The following is a 9822-nucleotide window of genomic DNA, read 5'->3' on the forward strand; positions in this document are numbered from 1 at the left end:
AGTAAAGTAGAATATATGAGAGAGTGAATCTTCTTTTTTTCTTTTTTCTTTTCTCTTTTTGAGACAGGGTCTTCCTCCGTTGCCCAGGCTGGAGGGCAGGGGCCCAATCTCAGCTCACTGTTGCCTCAACCTCCCAAGTTCAAGAGATCCTCCTGCCTCAGCCTCAGGAGTACTGGGACTACAGGCACTCACTGCCATGCCCAGCTAATTGTTTGTATTTTTTGTAGTGACGGGGTCTCGCCATGTTGCCCTCCCAGGATGGTCTCGACCTCCTGAGCTCAAGCGATTCAGCCCACCTTGGCATCCCATGGTGCTGGGGTTGCAGGTGTGGGACACCATGCCCAGCCCAGGAAGTGTGAATTTCTGATCTTGGGCTAGCTTACCACAGTACTAATTAAACTATTCAGTCCAGGGGATTAGTTCATTGTTCTTATTTCAGTTTCGGTTTTTCACTTATCTTAAAGGCCTCTCAAATGGATTAGAGGCCGCAGAGCTTGTGTTGCACCTCTATCCATCTCTCAACTCATCCAGTAGGCGTTTATGAAGCGCTGGTACTCTTCCCCTTGCACCCATCTTCTGTGCTAGGCAAGCACTGTGTCACCCGCGGGGCCACAGCTGTGAGTTAAGTACATTACAGAGTTCTTGGGATGTCTGCAGGGATTCTGGAATTTGATGTGACTCGGCCACCGTGTGGAGGGAACACCAGTGATCAATACTGTATTGTCCACCAGCTGAGAGGCCAGGCTGTGGTGTGTGTGTGTTTGTTTGAGACGGAGTTTCGCTCTTGTTGCCCAAGCTGGAAGGCAATGGTGCGATCTCGGCTCACCACAACCTCCGCCTCCCAGGTTCAAGTGAGTCTCCTGCCTCAGCCTCCCAAGTAGCTGGGATTACAGACATGAGCCACCACACGCCCAGCTAATTTTGTGTTTTAGTAGAGGCGGGGTTTCTGCATGTTGGCCAGGCTGGTCTCAAACTCCTGACCTCAGGTGATCTGCTCACCTCGGCCTCCCAAAGTGCTGGGATTACAGGCGTGAGCCACCACGCCCAGGCTTTTTTTTTTTTTTTTTTCTTTTTGAGACAGTTTCACTATTGTTGCCTAGGCTGGAGTGCAATGGCGTGATCTTGGCTCACTGCAGCCTCCACTTCCTGGGTTCAATTGATTCTCCTGCCTCAGCCTCCCAAGTAGCTGGGATTACAGGTGCCCACCACTATGCCCAGCTAATTTTTGTAGTTTTAGCAGAGGCGGGGTTTCACCTTGTTGGCAAGGCTGGTCTCAAACTCCTGACCTCAGGTGATCTGCCCGCCTCGGCCTCCCAAAGTGCTGGGATTACAGGCGTGAGCCACCGTGCCCGGGCTTTTTTTTTTTTTTTTTTTTTTTTTTGAGATAGTTTCACTATTGTTGCCTAGGTTGGAGTGCAATGGTGCGATTTTGGCCCACTGCAGCCTCTACCTCCCGGGTTCAAGTGATTCTCCTGCTTTTGCCTCCGAAGTAGCTGGGATTACAGGTGCCCACCACCACACCCAGTTAATTTTTTTTTTTTTTTTTTTTTGTATTTTTTAAGTAGAGACGGGGTTTCACCGTGTTAGCCAGGATAGTCTCGATCTCCTGACCTCGTGATCCGCCCGTCTTGGCCTCCCAAAGTGCTGGGATTACAGGCTTGAGCCACTGCGCCCAGCACCCAGCTAATTTTTGTAGTTTTAGTAGAGGCGGGGTTTCACCTTGTTGGCCAGGCTGGTCTCCAACTCCTGACCGTGAGTGATTCACCCACCTCCGCCTCCCAAAGTGCTAGAATTCCAGTTGTGAGCCACTGCGCCTGGCCTGTGGTGTCATTCTTATGCTGAAGACTCATCTGTAAGCTGTTTTTCTCTCATTGAAAGTGGGGACCGTCAGAATTGTTACCAGTGAGGAAACACTCTGGCCCCCCTGTTCTTACGCACCCAGTAGTTGTGTGTATATCACCTGCTGCTTGCCAGCAGCCCCCGGGCTCAGGGCTCAGGACAGGCCTCAGTTTGGCACTATCCAGTGGCAAACTGGGTATGACTCATAGGAGACCATAAAGACTCAGTACCCACACTCTCATGGCTGGGGAACTGGGAGTGTCATAGCCCTTCCAGGTGTCCACACCTAACTAGTGGGTCATCTTGGCAGAGGGTGGGGGCATGCTGGAGCTGTAGAAAGCTGGGGTCATTTCGAGCCACAGAAGAATTTGCTTCTGCTCCCAGCTAAACCCAGGGGTTTCCACAAGGGACAGTACATTGTGCTGGCCCTGGTAAGTTTGGTCCTGTTGATGAGGTTGACTGATTGTCCCCGGATTTCCCTTTTCACCTTCTGCAGTCTCCTCTAAGAGGAAAGGGGAGCACTTTTCAGCGCCTCCACATGTGTGGATTATATTCTCATCCGCAAATTGAAGACCTTTATGCTCAGGCCTACATTCTTCCTGCATGGCCATTTGTGTATGTCAGGATGCCATTTGGGAAACAAAATCCACTCTAATTATTCTTAAGCTTAGTGGATTTTAACATGGAAGGAGAAGCCTAAATCAGCAGTGTCCGGGCTGCGTCGCAAGGAATAACTCTTGACCTCGAAGTATTGACCCACCTAGGGAGCTGCTATGTCTGCTCCACGAAGAAAGTCTGGAGGTGGGATCCACCCCCTGCCCTCATATCTTTGGGTTCGAGTAGACAGTACTGCAGACCCTTTCTAGGGAGGAGAGGCCTGGACTCAAGACATAGCAGCCTCTGCCAGAACTGTTTCTTCATGATGCAGCTGTGCCTGCCAGTGCCAACACCCACAGCAGCTCAAGTCGGCCTCCACCCCCTGCCCTGCCAGTAGCATGAGTGTGTCTGTTTGAGGGAACATGGTTCACGTCCAGGATCCTAGCTGTGCGGGAGTCAGAGTAGAGGATTAGAGCTTCTTGTCACTGTGGGGCAGATATCCTGCCCAGGGAACAGGCAGGGTGAGGTGAGCAGTAGGGCTTTGGCGGTGAGAACTTTTCCTGAAGCAGTCCCTCCTGCATGCTGAGCAAGAGGGAAAGGGCGTTCCACTGACCTCCCTAGATGGGTAAGAGCACTTGGCCAGAAGGCGGGAGGAACCGAATTTGAAACTGTTGGAGCAGAAATCGTCTAGCTGTAAGTTCTGAGCTGGCAGGTGAGGGGCTTGTCAGGTTCTTAGACCCCCAGGACACAGAATTGGATTGAGCTGTGTCCTTGGTGTGTGTCACACGCATTGGTCATGCATAGCCTGCTTTGCTTTGTTAGTTATTTGTAACAACCTACTGAGCAATGCAAATCCTCCTCCACATGAAGGCTCCACCTTGGCAGGGGCCTACATTGGCCATGTCAGCTTGCGAAAGCATGGTGCCCCTAGTGCTGTCTGAATGTTCACTGCCTCATGTAATCCTCACAACACCACAGTCAGAGGTGGGCTCTGGTGACTCTGTTTTTCAGAAGAGGAAGCTGCAGCCCCCAGATAGTAAGTAAGGTCCCCAGGTCTTGCAGCCAGCACATGGTGTGGCTATGGCTGTGGCTGTGGCTGTGTTCACGCTCCCAGAGACTCCACTAAACACCCAACAGGGAGAGACACAGCCCATCAGCTGGGAGGTGGAGTGACCTGGGAAATGGGCTTGATTGACTGGGGGAGGTGCACAGATACTCTGCGGGTGGGAGGAGGGTGGGGCCCCTGCTGCTCACCGGAGGGTTCCACAGAGGGTGTCACAGGTCAGAAAAAAGAAATGCCTTCATTTATCACTTATATCAAACTGATTGCTTGTTTCTCTTTTGTTTTTCTCCTTCTTTTTACAAGATTGTTGATGGTAAGTGGTTTCATTTCCTTTTTCACTGGGTTTGGAGCAAAAACTGCCTTAGGTGAGAGCTGCAGTGCGACAGGCCATGGCAGACCTTCCCCAAGGGCTTGGAGCTCTCCAAGCAGGAAGATCCCTTCACACATACTGTGGTCAGACCCGCACAGGCAGTCCGCTTGTGCCTGCTGAAGAAACTTCACCCCTATCACTGACACTGAGCTGTCGTCCTTTCTTGTGGCCTACCAGATTTTGGGGAAGGCTGGTAGCTCACAGCAGGGGTTGGGGCATTTCTCCTGAGAAGATAAGATAGTGGCCTCCAGAGCTGGGCAGAACCTTCTGGGTTATAGCTGAGCATGGCAGCAGTTTCTTTCTGGGGGTCCCAGGCAGGGAAGGAAGAGGGTCTTAAGAGGCATCAGGATGGGGGTGGTGAGGATGGTAAGAGTAGGGAGCCTCCAACCTGAAAATGTGACCTCTTACCTTAGAAAGAAGAAGACCAAGGAGGAATGCTAGGAGGCTGCCCCAGGACCATGCTGACAGCTGCGTGGTGAGCAGTGACGATGAGGAGTTGTCCAGGGACAGAGACGTGTATGTGACTACCCACACTCCCAGAAACACCAGGGATGAGGGCGCTACAGGCCTCAGGTACCAACATGCCCCCAGCTCTGCTGCTGCCATGCTAGGGGGTGGGGCCAGGGCATAGGAATGCCTTTCAGCAAATCTGTGAGCGCTTGGCCCTGGCAGGGCTTGACCAAGCCTCTCCCCAGCATCTGGATACAGTTGGAACCTGGCCCAGAACTGAGCCCAGCTGTTTCCACTGTAACCAGAGTATGCTGAGCGCTGACAGAGTGGGCGCAGGCAGTCCTGGTGGCTCCAGACAGGGATCCTGGGGCCAGTAGGGACCTGGGGGAGGGCAGGGTGACTCAGGTTGTCTGCACCTTCTGATGTTCGCCCTGCCACATGCCCTTGGGGCAGTTGGCTTTTCTGAAAGTCTCTTGGATACCTGTGCTAAGGCAGAGTCAGAGGAGGCCGGGGAGGTTCTCTTGTAGAGGATGCAGGCCACTTACATGAAGGCCACTTATGGGGTATAATAAAATGTTTGCATTGACTGAAAAACTAATGTGAAGCACTGTGCTCTTAGGCCCTCGGGTACTGTCAGTTGTCCTATCTGCATGGATGGATACTCTGAGGTAAGTAAACCAAGCTGTATCTTCCTTGCTTCTGGTTTCTAAACTTCATTGAAAGAACTGGATGAGACAGGATCTTCTCCCTTGGTGGGGCTGGACAGCCCTACTCGCAGTCGTGCCTGGGCATCACTTGCTGCAGATCTGCTTGTGAGTGGAGAATGTGCCAGTTTCTCCTTGGACCCTACAACTTTCACCTTCAGCGCCTGTACCCCTGTATGCCTTGAGCTTCCGGGTGTAAATGCGTCCTCCTTTTGTGTCCCCCATCCTGACTCTTCTGGAAGCGGCTAGTGTTTACTGGCGTCCCTCATAACCTTGGGCTGTCACACTGTTGAGATGCCATGGCCCCTGCCTCCTCCTCTCCAGCTTAGAGTGATCGCAGCAGGCACAGTTAGCTCTCCAGACCCCTCCCTGTTGCAGCCTGGCTCTTGTTTTCCTTCAGTTGGTCATCTTAGGCATAGATGGGTGGGATTCTCTGGGGACCATGGCTGCTCTGGGATAAGGACAAACTCAGAGGCTCTTCTTTTTAATCCCTTCTAGATCGTGCAGAATGGACGTCTCATCGTTTCCACAGAGTGTGGCCATGTCTTCTGTAGCCAGTGCCTCCGCGATTCCCTGAAGAATGCTAATACTTGCCCAACTTGTAGGAAAAAGATCAACCACAAACGGTACCACCCCATTTATATATGAAGTATTCAGAGTCGCCCAGGAGACACGGATGGACAGACAGACAGACAGGTTCTCCAGTGGTATCTGCCTCCATTTTCCTGAGCTCAAAAAGACTGTTTCAGAACCAACGTCTGATATGTAAACTGCTCTTTTGTTTCCAACCCCTTCTTTTTGTTATCTCCAGTTTGATGCTATGGCGCTGGACCCAGGGCCCTCCCAGGCCATCTCTGTTCGTCTGGGGTGGTCCAGTTCTAGAGTGGGAGAAAGGGAGTCAGGCACATTGGGAATCGTGGTTCTAGTCTGGTTGCAGAACCTGCACATTTGCCAAGAAATTTTCCTTGTTTGGAAAGTTTGCCCCAGCTTTCCCAGGCACACCACCTTTTGTTCCAAGTGTCTGCCGGTCGACCAATCTGCCTGCCACACATTGACCAAGCCAGACCCAGTTCACTCAGCTCGAAGATCCCAGGTGCAAGAGTGGCCCCTTGAGGCCCTGGAAAGACCAATCACTGGACTTCTTCCCTTGAGAGTCAGAGGTCACCCGTGATTCTGCCTGCACCTTACCATTGATCTGCAGTGATTTCTGCAAATCAGGAGAAACTGCAGGGCAATCCCCTGTTTCCTAAGAACAAAAAAGTGCAATAAAGGCCATTCGTTACCTACTTTTCAGCACCCCACAAGATGTAGCACTATTAGCGTCCCCCTCAGAGGCCTAATGTTGCCTGGGGAGCAGTGCCCATCCCAGCCCGTTTCTGCCCGCCAGTTGTTCTCAGGAACCTTACCCATGCTCCAGTGTCCTTCACCTGGCACAGGACATGCAAGATAAATAGGGCAGGCACGTGTTTGGGTGTCCTCTCTTTTCTGATAAAATCCATCCTGTATTTGCCACACGCCCTCCAGTCCTCAGTTCCTCGGTTCCCACTGCCTAACGTCTGCCCCCGCGTAGATACTGAGAGGTGGTGGCAGTAATTGTGGCCTTATCAGCCGCTCAGTTCCAGGCTTTTGCCCAAGTCACTGTTGCCCCATGTTTCGGAGAACCTGGCCCACCTGACTTGGCTTTCTCATCCTTCCCAACCCAGTGCCATTTGTTTCAGAAGCTACTCCTCTGGCCAGCTGGGCTTGGATCCTTTGGGCTTTGACTGCTCCATAGGTTTTGATGGGTGAAACACGGGCCCAGATGACAACCTCTCCCTCACTCCACAGGTATGTGGGAGCCTCAGGTTCTCTGAAGGGCAGCAAAGTGGCCCACGCTGCCTCTGACAGCACAGGGCCTGGGGGTGGCTAACAAGAGAGGCCTTACAGTGCCAGCTGCCTCCTCTTCCGCTGTCCTCCTTCCTCAGAGGGCTTCAAGCCAAACAAACGGCCTTTTCGTGTGAAACATCTTGAGAGTGGGAAAGGGGCCACTTCTGGCTTTGTTAGCAATAACTGACCTTCAGTTTCCCTTCTGAAGGAGCAGGGACTCAGCACAGAATTCACTTTAGACGGGGCTGAAGGAGTGTCCCTCCTCTATGTGAAAAGAAAATTGTTTTATTCTTCATTCTGACTTTTTAACTGTTAGTTTGAATGAAAATAATAATTTTCTACTTGGAGTTGAAGAGGGCAGAATTCTCAGCTCTCACCATTGTGATGTGTAGCGTGTCTGCCCTCTGACTGAACATCATTGCCATTAACTTTCTTCTGGGCATCATGCGAGTGTCATGATGCCCAGACTTGGAGCAAGGCAACCTTGGAGTCAGTCCACTAATAAAATATGGTACCACCCATTTTAAAATTTCTTTAAGTTTTATCCTTAAAGACAACTTCAGTGGTTAATTATAAAAGTTGTGTTACTTCGTCCTAAATTAAATTGATAAAAAGATTTAAAAATGTGTTTTGTTTCTACTATTCAGAAACTGCGAACTAGGGAAAGGTTGGTATGAAAAAAATGTCTTTCCTTTTTTCAATGTACATAGTTCAACTCTTTCTTTGTTACATTTAAACTATATCCATGGATATCAGTCTGCTTTGGACTCCTCTGCTAGTGTTAAAGATGGAAATAAAACCATTAATTTGAACCAAGTATCTTTCACACACTCATTTGCTCTTTGGAACTAGAATCGGTTTCCCCCTTTGTCTGCCTCACGTTGAGTGTATTTTGCGTTGGTGTGTGTTCGGGAAGTTCGCATGTCCGAAATCCAGCACGCTTGTGGGAGGCTATTCTCGAAGCAGAGCCGGAAGCCCGAGCCCTTGGAGTCCCTGAGAGAGCAGAGTCTACCCTGAGAGGCAGGGTCGACCGAGGAGCTGTCTGCTCAGCTCAGCCAGTCTCAGAGGTGTTGGGGTGCTGCTCTGAGTGCGATGGACTGAGATTGCCCTGGATGCCTTGCATTGCAGTGCCCCCCTTTGCCACCTAGATACAAAATTTGCCCTCTGAGTGGGAGTCAGCACTGGGAGTGCATGGATGTGCCAGCCAGTGCCGAGCAGGCGAGCAGTGCCAGCAAAGCCACAAGGAGGAAATGGGCTTGGCAGTGTGGCCAAGCTCTCCCTTTGCCTCTGCCCTCCTCTGTACCTATCCAGCTGTCCGCAGGGACTAGAAAGGCTAACATGCTGGCTGCCTGGGTCCCAAAGACCTACCATCCGGTGCAGTTTCTTACCATGCTCCTGGCACTGCACTTTTGGCTCTGGGCAGTGAGGCAGACATCATGGAACATGTTTACAGAGGAGACAGTCCCCCAGGCCAGCGGAAAATTGAAACTGACGAGGGTGAGGTACAGGAAACCAGGAGATTCAGCAGGAGGAAGTTGAACCTGTCCAGAAAGCTCTCCCTGAGTAAGGGCTGCTAAGTTGCCATCTTCAAGGTCCAGAAAGCTCTCTAGGGAAAAAGGAGAAGAAGGAATTCCAGAGACTCCAGGCCAGGCCTGTGAAAGTTAGGAGAAAGACCTGCTTGCTGGCATACGGTAGGGTCTGCAGGCCCCCCTGATACCTCAAGGCACTGGACCAGACACTTCTGGTGGCTACCCGGGGGAGGCAGGGAGCAGTGTATCCCTAAGACTGGTACTGCTGGGGTGGGTCTGGTCCTGGAAAGGAGGGAGCCCCCAAGGCTGGCTGTGGAAACTCAAAAAATGTCTGTATTAACTGGGTTTTTTCTTCTGTTTTGTTTGGCAGCATAGAAACAATTGAGTTTTGTATATTGTGTATCCAGAATCCTTGCCAACTGTTTCTTTTTTTTTTTTTTCTCCTTTTTTTTCCCCCTAAGACAGAGTCTGGCTCTGTCGCCAGGCTGGAGTGCGGTGACTCGATCTCGGCTCACTGCAGCCTCCGCCTCCCGGGTTCAAGTGATTCTCCTGCCTCAGCCTCCCAAGTAGCTGGGATTACAGGGACACGCCACCTTGCCCAGCTAATTTTTGTAGTTTTAGTAGTTACGGGGTTTCACCATGTTGGCCAGGCTGGTCTCGAACTCCTGATCTCAAGTGATCTGCCCGCCTCGGCCTCCCAAAGTGTTGGGATTACAGGCATGAGCCACCACACCCAGCCCCAACTCTGTTTTTTTTATTTTTTATTTTTTCTATTTTTGTATAGACGGAGGTCTCACCATGTTGCCCAGCCTGCTCTTTAACTCCTAGCCTCAGGTGATCCTCCTACCTCAGCCTCCGAAAGGCACTGGAATTAAAGGTTTGAGCCATGACGCCAAGGCTAGCCCGGTTCATTATTATTAACACACAAATGGTGTGGGTGGACACCTTTGTGTTTCAGTGTTTCATCAAGACAGATGTTTACTGTAGGTTCTTGTTAGATAACTATCAGGCCGAAAGTCTGTCTTAAAAAAAAAAAATGGGAGGTGGAGGTTGCAGTGAGCTGAGATTGTACCATTGCACTCCAGCTTGGGTGACAAAGTAAAAAAGAAAGAAAGAAAAAAAGTTTTGAAATGAAGGGAGAAAATCTTCGTGATTTTGTCTCAGGAAAGAATTATAGTAGCATGATGGGTAAGAGAAAAACAAGTTGGATTTGATAAAAAATAAGAACTTTTGCACCTTAGAACACACCATGGGCCGGGCGCGGTGGCTCAAGCCTGTAATCCCAGCACTTTGGGAGGCCGAGACGGGTGGATCACGAGGTCAGGAGATCGAGACCATCCTGGCGAACACGGTGAAACCCCGTCTCTACTAAAAAATACAAAAAACTAGCCGGGCGAGGTGGCG

At 50.8% G+C, this 9822-nt stretch overlaps 1 protein-coding gene across 1 annotated transcript; it reads left to right on the forward strand.

Annotated features, from left to right (window-relative positions):
* The first annotated feature begins 2612 nt into the window (after positions 1-2612).
* On the forward strand, positions 2613-7705 carry RNF4 (ring finger protein 4). The gene is made up of 6 exons (XM_025394325.1): positions 2613-2640; positions 3417-3472; positions 3803-3812; positions 4283-4442; positions 4939-4987; positions 5522-7705. The coding sequence occupies exons 1-6, from the start codon at positions 2613-2615 to the stop codon at positions 5669-5671; spliced, it is 453 nt and encodes a 150-aa protein (XP_025250110.1). The 3' UTR covers positions 5672-7705.
* The last annotated feature ends 2117 nt before the right edge of the window (positions 7706-9822 follow it).

The sequence above is a fragment of the Theropithecus gelada genome, chromosome 8 (assembly GCF_003255815.1).
Source record: "Theropithecus gelada isolate Dixy chromosome 8, Tgel_1.0, whole genome shotgun sequence".
Classification (NCBI taxonomy): domain Eukaryota; kingdom Metazoa; phylum Chordata; class Mammalia; order Primates; family Cercopithecidae; genus Theropithecus; species Theropithecus gelada.